This window comes from Barbatula barbatula (genome assembly GCF_947034865.1).
Source record: "Barbatula barbatula genome assembly, chromosome: 22".
Lineage (NCBI taxonomy): Eukaryota > Metazoa > Chordata > Actinopteri > Cypriniformes > Nemacheilidae > Barbatula > Barbatula barbatula.
Genome location: NC_136785.1, coordinates 3,779,570 through 3,799,486, shown reverse-complemented (window position 1 = coordinate 3,799,486; position 19,917 = coordinate 3,779,570). Strand labels below are relative to the sequence as shown.

Below are 19,917 nucleotides of genomic sequence, written 5' to 3'. Positions count from 1 at the left end.
ATGCTGACATTGGTAGTTCTCTTGATGTTGTTTTTTTATTAGCTTCTGACATAAACATATTAATTCTGTTGTCACCGTGGTAAACATTGATAAAGAGTTATAATGTTTATATAATGCAGTACGATAGCTGTAATTTTGAACTTGTCTGGGCGATCAGCGTAGGTTTTTTGTTTCTGTCGATGGATTCAACCCAAGCATCGACAAAAAACCCAGCCTGGCAAAAGCAACCAGAGATAAAGGTGGAAAATTGTTATACCGTTAAACATAACCATGTTTTTAAATATGAAGGATTTTAACATCGATGTCAGGCTTTAAGTACAACTGGAGGTATTTTTTGTCTGTAATTGTCATGGGTCATGTGGAGATGCTACAACGATGCTTACCGGCAAAAAAACGAGAAAGAAAGACAAGAAGAGGCTGCAAAGTCAAACAACTACAGAACTATTTCTCAATACGTTTGCTTTGAATATGAATGTATTTTAAAAAAAAGGTCATAAAATGTATCATCAAGGATGTGCTATAATGCATCTTCAGTCATTTCTTTGAACTAAATGCAATTTTTTAACCAATTGTTTAATTCTGTCCATAGAGAGCTCGGTTTGTATTGTTTACATTTGTGTGTAAAAATGGATCTGTAGGTTTTGTACAAATAAAATATTTTATAACAAATACAAAAAATGGTTTACTTTTGCTTTTTTATTTTTTTATATTTATGAAATCTATTTCTGTTTATGAAAAATGTTGCTTTGGTTTAACATTTTAAATTGAATTTAATCTCAATATTTCAATCCAATATCAATGCATTGCATATGAATCGTTTTATTCAACCATCAAAATACCTGCTTGGAATTTAGTAAACCCACATCTACACCATTCCTACATGGCCAACGTGAACAAATTTAAAAGATGAAAAAATGAATAAATATAGTATTGATGCGAATCATCTTTACTTGAGACTGAAGCAGTCTAATGGAGGTTCAGGTTGAGTGTCGGTGTGCCTGTGACGCTCTCGATGTGGCAAGATCTGTGGTCTCCTTGTGGTCGCTTTGTTTCAGTGTAGCGCTGAGGAGCTCAAAGCTGAAAGAGCGATGCGAGGAAGATAACGTTCTCTCTGCTCTTTCTCTCTTTACACAGGAAGAGGTTTGTTCATTTACCTCAATGTATCAGGAAGAACAGCTGCATATCAAATTCAATGCCAGCACATTTTCTCCCAAACAGGTTTTTTGTTTGACAAAGATTATATGAATTGCAGTGGATCTCACTCAAGGTATCCTGAACAGACCTGTTTATTAGAAGTTTGTTTAAAATTATCTATATTTATCATTGATTGAAAACCAAAAGATGTAGGACTAATGTTGGAACATGAATAAAGCACAACATGTCATTAAATTAAACACAACATGTCATCTTTTTTAAACTGTGTCTCAAAGGGGTTTCTTTTGATAAGACCATGGCGACCCTTATTAATTCATCACATTAACTGAAATAACTGTGGACTTGTTCTAACAGCTTTTGACCGAAAGTGTCCAAATAACTTTAATATTTATATCTTTTCACATTGCAATACTTTCATCTAGAGAACATACACTGTCTGAAAGAGAGAAACCTGCCAACAGGCAAATGAATAAAACAACAGATCAGATATACAACACAGACGAACACCATAACCGTACGGCATAATAAACTTTAGAGGGAAAACACAGATTAGCATTTACGATAATTTATTAACAGTTTGAAGAGGAAAAAAAGACATACAACACATCATACTCATATTCTTAAATGAGAAAACTGTACATTCCATTACAAAATCTACATGCCGTGCTGGTTCTGATAAGCATGACAAGCAATATCCTTTTAAAATCAAGAACAGAATTTAGCTCAGTACAGATTATAGAAAATAAAATCAGTCTTTATTTCACATCGTGAATTTGTTTATGACTCTTTCTTCTGTGGAACATATTTTGAGAAGTGACAATGAAAGTCAACAGGGTCGAATGCTGTTTGCTTACCAACCAATAATGTTCTCCAAAATATTTTATTTTGTGTTCTGCAGAAGAAGGAACGTCATAAAGCTTAGGAAAGACTCACGGTTGATTTTCTTGTGCACTATGCCTAAATAATCTGTGTTCCAAAAGTCAGACTGAATTTGAATGGGATTGAACATGAAGTTAGAGCTCATGGAATTTGCAAAAATCATGATGCAAATTTGACAGAACAATCATCTTTAGAGATTATAATCCACAAATAATATACTGTGATAATATTGTTTCCAGGAACAAAAGACCACAACCTGCAAATGAAGGAACAAGAAAACATTAGTCTGCAATGAGACAAATTCTTTTATCATGACTTTAAGGTAAAGTAAGTATTGCTGTTTTAATTTGTTACTTGTAGAATTTACAATATTTTGAGGCGAAGTACTTGAACTGCATCCTCATCGTAATTGATTTGTTCTGCGGAAAGAAAATGAAAGTTTAAGAGAAACGTGAATTTACGCAAAGAAATAAAAAAGGGAAACTTCACAACACATTTATGAGCAGCTGCAGGTTTAAACGTTTCTTCACTTACTTAGCAAATTTATGTCGGCACTTCTTAGGTAGACCTGCGACCCAACAAAGCATGAACAGAATACACTTTAATACAGATTTATAAGAAATATCTAAATTAAAAATTTCTTGTTTCACAATACATTTCACAATATGTGCCTTAGCAAAAGTATAAGAATAACTTTAACCATAATTGTACAAAAACTGTTTAAACAAATGTCATCCTCAAGACAGAACAAAGAAAATTGAGATTATGATCTCTGACAACTATAAACATACCAGCACGTTGAAATGACCTATGTACATGTGTGTGTGTGTGTGTGTACTCACGACTGAAATAGTAAAGTGTGCCCGCAAGAGTACCAGCCAAAAGCAGAAGAGTACCAATGCCGGGCCAAAGCACAGAGCGCTTACAGCCTGTACCACAACAAACAGTCAAACTTCACTACTAGATATAATACAACATGAACAGACCCTGAGAAAATCAGAACAGTATAGAGCGAACCACAGCCCATACCTTTAGGAGAGAAAGGTTTACATGGTTTACAAGACTTCTTGGGCTTCTCTGTCTTGACCGTTGGTGGCTTAAGCGTTGGTGGGTTCTCTGCACAGCAAAGAGAAGATCACTCTGTGAATCACTCTGAATCAGTTGCTCAAGGCAAAATATTAATAAAAAAAATTAAATAAATAAACACACAAACAAATAAATAAATAGCAGATCTGGTGATGATAAAAATTATTGGGGAGAGTTTTCTTTCATGATGTTGATGTTCACAACTCTTTGATGAGCGGACAGCAAACAAAGCAATAAATCAAGATGTTCCATGCATCGGCTTTTAAAATAAATTGTACAAGTGATGACTTAGCACAACTTAATGAGATTCCGATACGCTGTTTACGTTATTTTGGGGAAAACTGAGAAATTTGTATTTCTATCAATTTGACAACGATGTGATCCAATAACCAACAGGAACTTCCCAGACCAGAAGACCAAGAAATGTCAAGCACGGCAAACCTAAATCAACAAAACCATTTGATTCTCAGGCCAAGCATCACATCTGTGAATGACCACGTCCTCGATCAATAATGTACTTTAAGATGTTGAAACAACATGAATGAGGATGGAGACTTTTATGGAAACACCTCTACACTTCACACTTTGTTATGTGTGATTACACTACCGATATGACTTTGAAAACCAACATGTATTCTCTCAGTTTCATTGCTTTTGTCGAAAAACATAAATAGTACACTAATACGTGGTTCCCTTGAAATTCCCTTGAAAACGGGGCATAACTGAAAACAGCAGAGACCTTTGGACTGCTTGACTTATGCCTAAAATCCAAATAGATCAAAAGCCTATCAGAATTGTAAATGTTGAATTCCAGGAAAAACAAAGCAGAAATAAATAAATAATACCTCCAGGTCTAATATAATATCCATCAGGAACCGTGTTCTTTATTTTAAACATGCAGGAATAGAGACCAGCATCTTCTTTCTGGAGTCCTGTGATACGGAGGGTATAAATGGGTCTCTGTCCTGAGGACACAGATCCCCTAAAGCGATGTTTATTCCTCACGTTACTATCATGTTTCTCAGTGCCAGCGTTGTTGAAATACAGAAGAAACTGAAAACTGTTATTCTTCTCGAGATATCTGTACCAGAACACCTCCTGGCAGGCGTGATCCGAACATTCACAGGTAACAGTCTCCGTGCCATTGACTTTGGGGTAGAGAATGGTTGACATCGCTCCTGAGGTGGTCAGCATGGCCGCTTCAGAAGAAATACAAAAATGTTATAACTCCTGTATATTGTAAATAAAAAAAATTGTTATAAAAACTTAAATGTCTAGATGGCACAAACTCAAAGGTCATGTGAGGTCATGATGGTCTACAGGCAACAGATAATGTTTCCTGCACTTTACAACAGTTAAACAGGAAGAAAACGTAAAATAAACAGTACAACGTAGACGAAAAGCAACCCAAAAATAGTTTTAAAAGAACCAATTTCACAATAGGCTATGGAGTTAGAGACACATTTGTACATACGTTCCAAGAAGTTGTTATGTAAGAGTGGAAATCTGAACAGAAAGAAAGCTCAGGTAGACAGTTCTGATGTCTACACACTCTTGCAAAACAACTTTCCTCCCTTATCAGCACCTGGGAGAAAATGGCACATTATTTCGCCATCGCCACAACACTTTAAGATAAGCTTGTGGGCATCAGTGCTAGAAATAGCACTCAATTTCATTTCTGTAATGTCAGAGCGTGAAAAAACCCATTGACACAACTCGCATTTATGTATTTGAGAAGGAAATAAAATACGGTTCACGTTCTGCGAGTCTTTAGTGAATCAGATCCGACATTTTCTGCGTGACCCTCTCTTATTTTAATATACTACTGCCACTATGAAGATTATTCCAGAAAAATGTCGGATTTCAACCCAGCGCTGGGTCAAAAAGGGACGAACACAGCCGTTTGGTTGTATATTTACATATGCTAGGCAAAATGCTGGATCGTTTTAACCTTTCGTTGAGTCAAATATACACCATTCTCTGGGTTAATTCAATCCAATGGCTGGGTTCGTCCCTTTCTGATCCAAAGCTGGGTTAACAGTTAAACAGCAGTTTTAGACTGTATAGATGCTCGTACTGTATACATGTTGTATGTATGTATTAAACCATTTTAAAACCTTTTAAACGTGACGGACACAATATGTGCCTGTTTATACAGTAGACATGTTGTCCAAGTTCCTTTCTATTATAGCAAACTAACTAGCACTCGGGACAGAGGGGACCCACCCATAAACGTTTTGCTCAAGGCCTTGTCAATTTTAGCGACGACCATATTTAAAACAACTGCTTCAATGGATTATTGCTACCAAAATACACGAATAATACGAATTTACCAGAGGAAAATGCAAACAAAAAGAATTCAGATGCAGGTATATCATCTGTTAGTAAAAACAAAGTGTGAATGAAACTAAATTATAAAAACCCTACTTGTTCATCTGGCTTGTATAACAAAACACATGTACTGTATGTTTTCTTCAGACACAAAATTTACAATTAAACACATTTTAAATGTAATTCTTAAACAAAATAAATAAGCAGATAGATTAAATACAAGCGTCAAACAAAATGTCAAATGCAAAACTATAGGGTTTGGCCTACAGAGTTCATCACAATACACCTAAACAATCTAAATAAAATCAATTAAACACAATCTTTTGAAAACTGCACAAACAAGAAATACAACATTTACATTAAAGATAAAATGACGGTCTCTACTTTACTGACGTATATGCAAACACATGCACTCCGATCTAGCCACATTAGAAGTCAGTATTCAGTGTAAGGTTTTTACATACAGTACAACGTAAGAAACAGATCTTACCTGCTGTCCACACGAACAGACAAATCCAAACGCGAGGGACGGTCATTCTTGGGCATGTGTGTGAGCTGTCAACTGTGTGCATGTGTTTTCCTTTCTCTTGTTTTGTCATACAGAAAGGAGGGTCTCTAATGCGGGGGGCCACACTGATGAACCAATTACTGACAGCCTATCAGAGAATGAGTCACAACTGATAACCTGTCTTGTTTTCAGAGAAAAAGAAACTGTTAAAACACATTATCTCATTTTCTTGATGTATGTTTTTCTCACAAACAGGCAGGAATTGTTTATGCATCACAGAATAAGAATCAAATAATGCAAACTGATCGAAAAATGTATATACCATATAAAATATATGTAAAAATACCGTTTAAAAAGGATTTAGTACAGAACAACAAATAAATAAAACTCAAACACGTGAATAATTCAGGCAGGTGGGTTAGACATTGGTAATAGAACAGAGAGAAGTACAGAAGGACGAGAATTAAGACGATGTCCCGTACGCTACTGTGGTGTGTATTTGCAAAAAAGCATTATTGCAAATGTTATAGTGTAACTTAAAATGCTATATTTTAGAAAGTGTTTAATGTATGTTGTTAAACTACATTGAATAAAACGTAATTTTACAGAATTTTTCTTCTTTTCTTTTTTACAGATTACCTACGTAAAATATACGAAATGTAATTATACCGGGAAAAACGTTATTTTACAGTTTGTTTCTGGTGCCCCAGCTGCCAGAATATATGAAGCTGTCAACAGCTAAATAAAGATTTAATTTTCTTGTTCATTTTTGAAATGCGGTCAAAAACTGTAAAAGCAAATTTACAAGAAAAACAGTGGAAACTATTTTTTATATAGCTATCCATATATCCTGTAATTTCACAGGGAAAAACTGTTATTTTATATATCTGTCACTCCAGCTGACATAAAATAGCTTTTGTAGTGTATAGTTAACAAAATAGTTACAAAATCTGCAGATGAGGTGCGTCTCTAGATTTGATGTAGAGAAATCAAAATTAGCTTGTAAACTGTTGTCATTTAGGCTATTAGGCTATAGTTACAGTGAACATAAATGGATTTTGTGCATCTTTCATCTGAAACAATAGCGCGCACACGTTTTGAACCCTGAACGTTTCTCCTAACATGATCTTTAACCCAAACACAGGTGTGTGACCCAAAATGCCCCTGCATCTGTTTGCAGAACGCCACAGCTGGAACTGCAAATCTCACAAAATGCACACAAATAAATGGAGGTTAATGAGATAAAATACCACAAATCACCAGCAGTGTGCTATTAAAATATCACTTAAAGGGTTAGTTAGCTTAAAAATAAACATGTTGATGACTCCTTGTTGTGTGGAACACAAAAGATGATATTTTGAGAAATCTCTCGGTGGTTTTGTGTCCACACAATGGAAGTCAATAGGAGGCAGTGTTGTTTGGTTACCAACGTTCCCACACACTTACATCGCAGTAAAGATTAGTCAATGTGTACTAAATTACACCCAAACAACCATTTGTAGTCTTATTTAGTCAACCAAACTACAGACTCAAGTTGCATCTCATTGTGTTTATTTAAAAGCAAACCTTTTTAAAACTCAAAGTATGAAGTTTTTCTGATAGTCCTCAGTAAATAATGACGTTTATTTTGTGTGGGGCTCTAGTTTCAGGAGGGTTTGTGTGGGAGTTGAGCTAACGCGTTTTAAACACCTCAAACAATGGCTCTCGTCTCAGGAGGACTGGGCTCATGGGCATGCAGAGGGGTCGTGAAGAGGATGTGGGACTCGAACACGCCTCGGAGGTCGAGGGTACGGCAGAGACACATGGAGTCAAACCGCACGATTCTTTGAAAACAGGAGATCTCAGGGGGCTTCAGAGTCACTCGACGATCTCGTCTCTATGGAGGGCTTTCAACTGTGTAGTAACAAAGGATCAGATAAAAAAAGTTCACATAGATGTGAAGCATAAAACACTGTGACTAGGAATGCAAGTTAGATAAATGTTTATGAGTTTGACAAGTACAGAGGTCATGAAATGAGTTGTCTCAAAATGAAATCGTACTCAGCTGATGTTATTCTATAAAGTCAAAAGGATGTTATTTTTTGAGAAACTCAATTTATAGTGATGTCAAACAAAAGAACGAATAAACACTTCAGAAAATGTTGCAACTGAGTCTGAATTGGTTCAATCTGTAACAACTAGAGACTTTGTAGGAAAAACCTCAATAAAACGGTTCAAGAATTCAACTGATTTGGTTTTTGTGTTTGATATTTCCACTACTTTACTTTATGGGGCTTGTTCAACATCGTTCGTTCATGCATTCAAATTCTTTAACATTTTGTGCTGTGTGATTTTTTCCAACAACAAAAGTAAAATACTTTAGGACATGAGAAACGACTTTGATAAATGTAGATAAATACAAGGAGGGGTGTTTAATGGAGACTTGCAATGAAATGGCTCAATACATGATTGTGAGATTATGATAACAGCAAAAGTCTTCAAAAAGAAACTAAAGAAACAACACAGATCTATGCAAGAAAGAGGTCAACAGAGCAGCAGTCATGTGTCCTCATTCAACTTCTGCACCTGTTAAGACCTGCAAACAAACTATTTCTCACACACAGGCAGCATTAGCTGGAGGTTTACGAAACACGCAGAGCAAAGGTTCAGCCGATCAGCACCACCCTGAGGCTGAAAGACTGTACAAACAGTTTAACAATAAATATTTCATCTACGTTATTATAAACAGTGATTCATTTAATCTGAGCATAAAGCAAGCTTGAAATTAATTTGTGCAAATTATTTTACAGTTATGTAGTGTGTACGGCATTACATTTTTGTATTACAAAAATAATAAAAATAAGTTACTGAAGTGATACGTGCCAGTCACATTGCATCCCAAAAACTAGCAAAAAAAAACAGATGAAACGACGTCGACCTTTTTATATATTATCTACCCGGCAAATTCTCATTACTGTAATGCATTTGGTCGTTTCATTTTGAGCGTTTTTGAAACTTCCGTTATTCTGAAATTCTAAAATCAAGGCATTACTTTTTTTTCTAAGGCACTACTATAAATACTGCTATGCTGTAAAAAATTATTTGCTATTTAATCATTGTTGTTTTACATATTACAGTAATGAGATTTTTCGCCACATTGTGATAATGGGAATTGTGTGTGTTTATGGAGGGAATTGTAAAATGTCCTTCATTTGCCTTAAAATATTCACCTTTTTTATTTGACTTTAGATTTTGGGATGAAATGTGAGACGGACAGATTAGTGCAGCTCTGGAAATATCTTAAATCCCCAGTCCTGAGCGTTTAACAGAATACTATATGAAAGATGCCTTGTGAGAGCATCTCGATTGCAATAGAGTTCAGTAGATTTCAGTACACAAGTCTTCTGAGGTCCTGTGCTGTTTTATTAGAAGAATACTGTCAAATCATCAACCTTTAAAAAACACCAAGAATAGTCTCATCCCAGAGTCTTTCCTCTTCTGTCCTGTTGTCCTCTTGATTCACCTTCTCCTTGACTTTCTTGTCTTTTTTATGCTTTTGTTTACCATCTTTCATGTCTGTCCTTTCGTCTACATGTTCATTCATTTCACCCTGTGCTTCCTCATTCGTCACTTCCTCCTCTGCTCTCACCATAAGCCCCTCCTCTTTTCGGTTCTTTGCGTGGTCTCCATGTCTCCTACTCTTCTTGCTCTGTCTTCTTTTCCTCCTGCTTTGTTCATCCTCACTTGAGCTTCTCTGCGTTTTCCTCCTTGCCTTCCATTTCCTGTCCTCCACTCGTTCTACACTTCCCCTCCTGTCTTCCTTCTGCTTCCTCTTCTGTTCTCCTTGTTTTTCTTCCTCTCTTCCCCTCCTGTCCATATCACACTCCTCCTCCTGGGGTATCATTTTCCCGTGCATTCTCATTTTCCGCTGCCGTCTCCTTTTTCGTCTTCTTTCATTACTGCTGCTACTGTCACTACTGCTACTGGTATACGAGGAGGAAGAGTCTGAAGAAGAGGAGGAGCTATACGAGTCAGGGCTACGCCTTCTTTTCAATAATTTACTGGGTTTGAAGGAAGGACAGGGGTGGGGTATGTATCCTGGCGGATAGGGTGGGACAGGGCCTCTCATCCTGATGCCAAAATGATCGGCCGGATATGGAAATTGTGGAGGCCAGTGTGGCTGAGGGAAACCAGCTAGTGGAGGTCGCTGTAGCATCAAGGCAGGATGAGGCATCATGTCTTCAGGCTGTGGACCTTCATTTATATCCTCATTTAAACTCTTGCTGGTTTGGCCCTTGGGCTCCAGACCCCGGGCCTTCTGTACCTGGATGTAGTCTGCTAGCTCGTCTTGATAGGAATCGTACACTTTCTTCTGAGACTGGCAGAGCTCTTTTACCTTCTTCTCTCTGAGAACCAATATGGATGAGACAATTTCATTGATTTGAATGACTCAAAATATCAACTTCACCAGTATGAAAATAGTAAACATGTATAGTAAATAAAATCATTTTTGATTTCATGTTAACTAAGATACTTTTTTTAAGGTTCACATTAACATATGTCAGTCATGCTGTAGCCTTGACATACTGACAATAACGGTGGTATTAAAAACTATGATTATTGATAATTTGTTAATACTTCACATATGATAATATATATATAAAATCAGTTAGTGGTCTGTAATAGGGTAGTTGTGTAATATGGTGTGACATAACAATTAAGAAAACAAACTGTTAATATTATAATGTATCATATTATTCATATTTATATTTTTCATATAAAATAGCATAAGCAAGAATAATCTTCATTGTTTTTCTCAATAATTTTGCTTTCACACCTAAGGACAAATTTGCATATTAGTCTGTCAACTGCCCAATAATAATATGCCTCCCTACATCATGTATGTGATTCATTGGCCCAAAGAAATAAATAAATAAAATTAAACAAATTTGTCTGATAGTATTATTTGTTTTCATAGATATTGTAATATTATTGTTAGCATTGTTCATTATTTGTGACTTGTAATTGTTTTGTGTAAATCTGGTATTATAACAATGCTGGTAATCTTTACAGATACGACATCACGTGAAATATCCAAAATGCTGTAAAAATTATTGACATCACTCACTTGACAAAGTGTTTGTTTCCCTGCATGTGCGCCTGATACATCTCTATTGAGCTGAAAGTCAAGCAGCATATTGGGCAGGTCAGGGCGCTTGCTGTCAACAGAGAGACAAGAACAAGAAACCAAAATATATAAAATAAGAAAAATCAAAACATATAAAATAATCCTTAAATATTTCAACTGGCTACAACATCATCACATGTAAGTACAAATTCTACACATACCATGCTCTGACTGATCCCCCAGATCATCCATCATCTGTTGTCGGGACTGATTCCTCTGATGCTTCCGTCCGCTGTAATGTTGCTGAGCAACCACAGGGTTGTTAAAGATAGCTTTGCACAACGCACAGTACTTGTTGGGGTCATCGAGGTTGACCTCCTGTTCACCCAAACCATAGGTGTCGTTTGGTTCCTGACTAGTCTGTATCTGTACAGCGACCTCTGCTGGTTGGACAAGAGGAGCTGTGGATCCAAGAACGGGTGTTGAAGCTGTTGGATGCACAAGTTAAATATGTTAAAAGTATTTTATAATAGACAGCCAAAGTGTTAAAGGATTCTAATCTGATATTACTCACTTCCATGTTGTGGAGCGTTTGTGGTGGCTTTTCTCACATTTTTGGCATGAACTTTGCCCTCATAGTGAGACTTGGCAACAGTGGGGGAGCTGAACACCATGTTACACAGCTCACAGAACTTGTCAGGGTTTGAAGAGACACCTCCCTGAAAAACATTTATTACATGCTATAAATAAAAGAAATGTATGCAGATTTTAACCATCAAGAATATTCATGTTTGGCTATACTATTTCATTAGATTCTCAATTTACCAATGATCCTTTGCATTCCTCGCTTTGTGGGTTTCCTTCTGTGTTCTTGTTCTGCAGGTAGAGCTTGACTCTCTGAGCATGTTTCTTACCCTAGAAACATAGAATAGCAGTGTTTGAAACACAACTGGAGCATTTTAAGATCGTATTTACACTTGTCTCAGAAAAACCACAGGTAAACAAACCTCATAGTGAGAAACTCTCTGGGACTCATAAAGCAGAGTTGCTTCACACACATGACAAAACTTATCAGTCAGCAGGTCCTTAAGAGGATCACTATCATCCTGCAATGCTGCAACACAATGAGGGAATAAAAAAAGAGATGCGTTATTTACAAATACACAAATAGCATATGCGCAATGTAGAATGACTATTAATGGGATCTAATCGACAAATAAATGAACCTTGAGTATTACTACTGGCTATGTTGTTTCACTAGAAAACAAAACCATGACTATAAGAGTTGTAGCATGTGTTTACGCTCACGTCAGTTAAAACTTGCATATGATTCTTCGTTCTGTGGAACACAAAATATATTTTGAGTAATGTGTCTTTTGTGATTTTGTATTTCTAATCATGTAAGTCAATAGGAGCTAATGTGAACTATACCTTTAAGAATAATCTATACAGACATATATTCTGCTCATGTTTAAGGATGCCCATTGTGTTCATCCAAAATACACACAATCTTTTTTATGTCGTATGCCACACATCTTGAGAAATGTAAACGTTTTTACATTTTCTATCATTTGGAATGATAAGGGGAAAAATCAGGTTCAATAAATATGAGTGTATTAGGAACTTGTGGTGGCTGTAACGAGTCACGATGAATAATTTAGTTTAAAACCCCCAAAAACCTATTTTGTGCTCTAATCCAATGCACAGAAACATGTTTTCAAAGTGTTTTAGTACCCAATGTGATATGACAACTACAGTATGAAATAAATTCAATTTCATAACACATGTTCCCACAATGCTGCACATAAACATACATCGAACAACATTTATGAATTAAGAAAAACTTATGTTAATGTCAACAACACAAAACATACATAAGATTTATTACCCTGGACAACATTACTGACTATGAAAATGTTTTCAATCCAGGGCTAACCATAGACAAAGGGGCACCAGTAATGCTATTTGTTTACCGTTTGTAAATCTATGTTTTGCCATTGAATGATTTAGTTAAACAGGTTAACAAATGATAACTAGAATACTTACATTTATGAGGGCATGCCGGGTTTTAATAAATATAGAAAGGCATCATTTAATAAAAAGCTCAACATTTAAAACACGAAATAAACACTATTTCAAGGACAAATCTAATAATGTGTTATGGGTGCATTTATTTTAGCAACCTGGCTACGTCGAATTAAACGATTAACACGATGTTGAGATCGATTAATTTGACAACGCAACGTACATTTGTATGCACACTTAAGCCATGTTTGTGCCTTATGGTATATTTTCCATCGTAACACTTTGATAACACAGTGAAATAAACCCAAAACGGTTTAAATGGGGTTTCGTGGCGTCGTTGTTTGAGGCGAATAATGGGTGCTGATATTTAGCCTAGCTTGATGCTACGCTGCTAAGCTTTATCAACGCCCATAAATCCATCTCAAAAACTCAAACCCCAAAACACGACGCAAATAAATCGCAGATGAATGTATTTCGTAGTTTAAGGCTTCAGCTGATAAGACTCACCTTCTTCAACCTGAGAGTTATTGCTAATAGTGTTTTGTACTGTTTCTGGGTTGATGTCACCTGTATTTTTGTTACTGTCTGTTTCCGCAAACTGCGGAGAACACGATGCACTAGCTTTAAGCTCGGACATTTTCTTACATCTGAAAATATAGAATATCGGCAGTAAGATTGGCTAAAATAAAACGGAGCTCGGCATGGTGAGCGCTTACGTAAGATAATCTGCGCGTGCGCAGTAGGGCCACGTTTCTTTGAGTGCGTCACTGCACGGAAGCGAGAAACTGCTTACTGCCATCACCTGGTGTTTTAATGAAACAACATCATCTGATGTACTGTTAGATACATCTTGTTCATATGTGCATCATATTAATGAAGCAATTGTGCAGTGTGACAAAACCACAGAAATATCGTATTTCTAATCATAAATCAAATGATGGAAACATTCAACTGATTGTATTAAGGTTTTATTTCCAAAAAGCTAAAGGTAGATAGGCTAGAAAATACACTGTCAAAAGGCAATAATAACATTATTTCCTAGGTTGTTGATGTAAAGTTTACTTTCAGTATACAGTATGACACAAACAAAGCAGTACACAGAAAAACATAAGATGAGGGGCTACGAGACCCCCCATTACTCCTGGAAGAGGACTGCTTACACTCAGTATTTAAACCGACAGAAGCGCTCATCAAACCTATAACCCTTCAGCATGAGCACTTGTATGTACACTGCGACAAATTTGAAAGCTTTCCTGGTCATCAGAAAGGAACCGATGTGAAATATTTAGAGAACATGTTCACTTTGCAATGTGAGGGACACATAAAATGAAATCCAGTAATCCAGTAATGTTGTTGCCTTATGTTTTCCTCATCTGTAAGTCGCTTTGGATAAAAGCGCCTGCTAAATGTAAATGTAATAACTCCTCAATGGTCATACTTCACACAGCTCAGACAGCCTCTTGTAATTGAGCAGAGGTGATTATTTTAATCCCCGTACTCCTCTGGAGAAAACTGTGAGTAAGGAAATAGGCAGAACAGGAATGCATTAGCTCTTTCTGCAATTATCTAGCAACGGCTGTAAAAAATGTACAGATTTTCTATTTTATTCTAACCATTTATGGATCCCTCACCGTGAAGCCTCCACTGACCTTAGGCTGGAAAACTCGATTAAAAGAGCACTTGGAAATGGGACGAAGGTTAAAAGAGAATATTTCTATAGTGCTATCCAGACAGCTTTGGTCATCCCCAGTGCATTGTACTCTTATCCAGGCGTGAGGGTTGTAAGGTTTGGGTCTCAGCAAGTGAAAGTGCAAGTGAAAGCTTTCAGTGAAGGCAGATGGGTAGCAGGGGTGGTACACAATGCTTAAATTGTCCTGTGACTAAAATAAAGAAGAATTGAATTGAATCAATTTAAAGAATTTTACAAAGTATCTGTCTTTTTTAAATTAGGGTAAATCAGATCATTGAAATTATATTTGATCTTATCCAATCTTAATGAAAAACATTCTAATGCATTAATTCATAGGCTGTGTCCGAAATAGCCCCCTATACACTCATTCACCATTCCCTACATTAGTCCAATGATATAGTCCACTTAAAGTAGTGAAGGAAAACGAGTGAATGAATTCGGACACTAGTGCCCCGGAAGGGTCTTCTTCTCTTGCGTTTAAATGACGGTTGAAAATAGCGCGTGCCTCAAGGTGCATTATGGGTATGGTCTAACCGTAGAGTGTACATCGATTGTACACTCGTTTTTGCGGTGCATTATGGGATTTAATGAGTGCACTACATGTCCACTATAATTTCGGACAACAATACAAAATGGATGTCCCCTGAAAAAGTGCACTAGGTAGGGGGCTATTTCGGACACAGCCATACTTTATCTAAGTGGGACAGAATCCTGCGCAGGGCTTTACCATAGCACAAGTAACTATGAGTATAGAGGGGATACATGTGCCCGTAGGGGCGTAAGCTCATTCGGTTACTTTCATCTTCAATCGTCTATGGTGTCTCAAATGTGATCTGGGCGGACGACCCACCTAAATCCAAGGCTCCTACTGCTTCTTTGCCTAAATTAAGCCAACGGCCCACTTAGCCGAACTGTACAAGGCCCAGACAAAGATAGAAATTGGCAGCTAGCGAAATAGTTTTTCGATAAGTAACAAATCTTAAGTATAATTAACTTTACAGTTTAACGTTTATCTTGCAGGATGAAATGACTTTTAACAAGTTTTCAAGGAGGAAGTTGACAGTGACCCAACTGTAGGGCCCTTCCTCCTGTCCACTCAAAATAACTGCTCCACAAAAGTTGAAGGGAAAGGATTGGATTTTTTGCCCCTACGTCCCTAAGTATCCGAGCTGATATCTCAGGGCTGGTAATGCTTAAAAGAGAGATCCAAAAATGTGAATCTTTTTTAATCTTTGATATGTGAAACTTCTTCACACTTTGTGTTGTTCAGAGAGCAATGTTTGAGAAAACATAACCTCAAAAACAAGCTCACTTCAAAAGTCTCATCCTAGCAGTAGCTCCTACATACACAGGGGTGCGGCGGTGTCTGTCAGTGGGAATGTCCATCGTGGCCTGGTTCAAGCACTACTCCCAGGTGTGACCGGCTTTCCAGCATTCCTGAGATTCCTCCACCTGAACATTTGCATTTAAACTGGGTTTTTTCCATTTTCAATTTGCTTAGTATAATGATATGATAAAATGTTTATATTTGCACTGTTAAATTATGAAGAAATAACAAGATTTTAGTATGGATATGCAAGAGAACCAAGGAGCATTGGTTAAGCTTTCCCAGCTCAGTGGTTAGAGTACGGTGTTAGCAACACCAATGTTGTGGGTTCAATCCCAGAGGATTGCACATAGTTAGAAACAAATGTATAGTATAATGCAATGTAAGTCGCTTTGGATAAAAGCATTTGCCAAATGCGAAAAAAAGTTGTACAGACAGAACAGGAATTGGAATAATACAAAACATGTAGTTTAATATTCTGTAAATATGCCACTTGAATTATTTTTTAAGCTATGGAACTCAAACCTCTTTGCACAGTAACTTTTCATGAGACTGTTTGTACTGTATGTACTGTGTAGTTCCCAAGAACTGAAAAATCCAGAGGGAGTACTTGTACCTGTTGTCTCAACACATTCTTGGATATACAACTCCCAGATCAGACGTGTCTGAAAGGACAAGCTATTCTGTGTTTGTTTTTCTTACTCAAAGACACAAAGATGCAGTTTTGTACCGAAAATCTAGCTTGTGAAAGGTTTCAAAACAATGTGTCGAGTTGTAAAATGTTGCATTTTGCTGCTTCTGACAGTGATTGAAAATGTGGCCTTTTATTTCTTCGAAAAACACAATATGACTTCTCCCTCTTTCATCATGCCCCTCAAGATTTATTGTGCAAAAAGAAAAGCATTTAATTATACAGGATTTCCTGTCATTGTTCAATCAGAATGATTTCTCGCCACTCTCATCCATCAAGACTTTTGTGAAAGGTTACCAAGACGAAGACATGACAAAGTTGTACGATTTAAACAATGAAGATATTATTTTTATTTAGTATACACATATTTAAAGAACCGTTTGTTGTTGCTAGATGTAGTTTTACATGTAGGGTTACAAGTAATACATTTTCATAAGCTTAATGGAGATTACAGAAAACAAACGTCTTTGGTTTACACAGTCATGATGTTTTTACTATTTAAAATGCATGACACTTTGCATTGCTGCTTGTTTTTGTGGAAACTGTTAAGCGCAATTTTGTCTCTGCAGGAAAAAGAATGAGCCGACTGCATTGATATAAATCAAACGGCCCTCCTCACAATGTTTAGAAAAATGTGAGACCATTCATGTTGTTTCAGAGCACAAGGTTCAATATCGCCGCTCCTAAGACAGGTCCGTAGCCAGCCAGTTGAAAGGGGAGGTTCTTTTTTTCAAAAAGTGGACCTTTTTTGCAGTGTTTCGCCTCTGAAAATCATTCATAGGCGATGCTTCTTCACGTTGCTTTGAAAAGTGTATTGCGAGAACTCTCTTTGCTGCGCGCGCACACACACGCGTCCTGCAATAATAATCATATTAATTTGAAATAGCAACCCAGAAATTTGTCACAAGCATTGATTAAAACAATGATGACAATAATCACATAAAAAACAGACTTAAATTCTGGACCTTTGGCAGTGAGGGGGGGTTCGTTCGAACCACCCGAACCCCCCCTGCCTACGGGCTTGTAAGATGACAACTTACTCTGAATATAAAAAATGTATATAACAGGTTTGTATCCACAATAAACAACTCATATATATATATATACCAAGAATGTCTTTATTGGTGTTCCAGAGTGTTAAAATGTCTTTCTTTAAATAACAAATTGTTAACAGCATGTCCTCATTGATATGAGGATGTGTGTTGTCACTGCTGTGTGGGTGTCTTAGCCAAATATTAATGGGGATTAAAAGATTGAAGTTTAAGGATTCTCTGGTTTTGAGATATAAAGGGAACACAGGTACACATTGTAGTTTCTGTCTACAATTTCTACAAGATAAAGATTAACAGATAAATGAACACATAGAAAACTAAAATGCGGAATTGAGTAACCTAACAGCGTGAATCATTTCCTTTCTAAATGATAAAATCACACATGGAATATGTGAATCTGATCAGTAAGCTATTATTTCAGCTCAACACATTATTGCACCCCTCATGAGTCCACCATATTTTACAACAAATGCACAACAGTAACATCACTGCTTTGAAGGCATTATCGATGTGCTTCCAAACTTCGAGAGAACTACGGTCTCTTCCTGGTTACACATTTTCCAGACCATAATACAATAGTAATTCAGCAGAAGAAGCATCACCATGGCGACCAGTGCCAGAATGACCAGAAGGGCCACCACCAGTCTCTTTCTGTTGCAAAACGGATGAGATGACCAGCGGTCACTTTGAACATCCTCTTCCGGCGAGTGTTGAGATCTGAAGTGACAGAACAGCCAGTGTTTAATCCAGCTCCCAGCCGGAGCAACAGGTGAATATAAAGACGCTTCTCTCTCCACCATCTTCACAGTAAGCTAAAGCGTCCAAAGAGAAACGGTCAAAGCCACCTGCCAGTCAGAGTCTGAAAGCAAACAAAACAATCATGACCATAAAATAGACAAAGTGTTTGTAAACAGCATGCCAAAATGATGTCAGAAATACAAGTGGTCAAAACAATTGTTTGCTTTGCCTTAAAAGTGTGACCAGAAAGCAAAAACCTCAAAATGTAGAGGATTACCATGTTTTATTCATGAAATAGCACATGCCTACATAAGTGCCATTTTCACGCAAGTAAAAATAAGGATCTCAGCCATTTGTGCCATGTATGTTTTATTGTGTATCTTCTTACCTAAGACAACTGAGGAAAAAGTGTGCAGTGGTGTGGCAGAGATTCTCATAACACACAGAGGGGCGAAGGGAGAGACGTCATTATCGCTTGCCGCTGATTGGACCAACTGGGAGTTTCTTTGACGCGCATGAATCAAACACCTCCCCTACGGAATAAGGCTTTAACTTCATTATCCTTGCAGTATTTTTTTTTTGCGCACAAAAATACAAAGTTTATAAAAAAATACATATGAAATTATATTTAATCGTAACTGAAAATGCGTTGAAGTAAAAACGTGTCATTTTCAAATTACGATTTTTAAGTGGTCAGGCGGTGCGTCGATGTTTACGCCGTAAACTGCGTTCGTGCACTTGGGTTCGGTGTGCGCGTTAAAGTCACATTGCCTACTTAAGTTAGCACGTTGAAGCGCAAAAAGAAAGCAGTATATCCCAAACATTCTTCAATGTTACACAAATAAAAAATATATTGATACGATTTCAGTCAAAAGAATAACAAATTCAATGCATTACCTGGATGAACTTCACATGGCCACTTGATGTTCCGTGATCCGGATCATTCACTGTATTGAATGATCAAAGCTCTGATACATTATATGCGGTTTACCATCAACGCAGGGCACGCTTAGACTAGTGTCCTTTAAAGACGCATCTCCGTGTAGGTTGACAGGTGAGTACGCGCGTACAGTACATGCTGTACGCGAGCTCTTTGTTTTTAATGGGAGCGATGTAACGTTAGATGAGTAAACAAATCCACATGCAGCACTGGAAAACACGGGTTAAATGAGCGAGCAATAATAGCGTTTATCACCACAGGGACTTAAGTAAACTCACCTGCGGCAGTGTTTTTAAGGAGAAACCCGTCCTCTTTGATACCGCCTCTTAAATAGCCTAGTGTCATGCGCTTTCCTCATACTTTCATCTTCATTCTGAGAGATACAAGT

At 37.1% G+C, this 19,917-nt stretch overlaps 2 protein-coding genes and 1 long non-coding RNA gene across 5 annotated transcripts; all 3 read right to left on the bottom strand.

The window, feature by feature from the left end:
• Positions 1–1,505: 1,505 nt before the first annotated feature.
• cd8b (cd8 beta) lies at positions 1,506–6,032 on the bottom strand. Of its 3 annotated transcripts, none has more exons than XM_079486744.1 (7): positions 5,942–6,032; positions 3,966–4,319; positions 3,064–3,150; positions 2,877–2,963; positions 2,569–2,602; positions 2,402–2,453; positions 1,506–2,290 (listed from the first exon to the last, which is right to left on the bottom strand). In XM_079486744.1, exons 1-6 carry the CDS (start codon positions 6,021–6,023, stop codon positions 2,435–2,437), a joined length of 663 nt encoding a protein of 220 aa, XP_079342870.1. In that variant the 5' UTR covers positions 6,024–6,032; the 3' UTR covers positions 1,506–2,290; positions 2,402–2,434. The 3 variants fall into 3 exon arrangements, with proteins under 3 accessions (XP_079342870.1, XP_079342872.1, XP_079342871.1); XM_079486746.1 differs by having other exon boundaries at positions 1,707–2,290; positions 2,389–2,453; positions 5,942–6,013; XM_079486745.1 differs by having other exon boundaries at positions 1,707–2,453; positions 5,942–6,013.
• A 1,892-nt stretch (positions 6,033–7,924) lies between these two features.
• On the bottom strand, positions 7,925–13,862 carry zmat1 (zinc finger matrin-type 1). The gene is made up of 7 exons (XM_079486766.1): positions 13,599–13,862; positions 12,074–12,180; positions 11,892–11,981; positions 11,641–11,785; positions 11,288–11,554; positions 11,067–11,157; positions 7,925–10,344 (listed from the first exon to the last, which is right to left on the bottom strand). Exons 1-7 carry the CDS (start codon positions 13,726–13,728, stop codon positions 9,393–9,395), a joined length of 1,782 nt encoding a protein of 593 aa, XP_079342892.1. The 5' UTR covers positions 13,729–13,862; the 3' UTR covers positions 7,925–9,392.
• Positions 13,863–17,896: 4,034 nt separating this feature from the next.
• On the bottom strand, positions 17,897–19,861 carry LOC306911840. The gene is made up of 3 exons (XR_013788277.1): positions 19,487–19,861; positions 18,978–19,122; positions 17,897–18,710 (listed from the first exon to the last, which is right to left on the bottom strand). It is a non-coding gene; the product is annotated as an uncharacterized lncRNA (long non-coding RNA).
• Between the last annotated feature and the right edge of the window lie 56 nt (positions 19,862–19,917).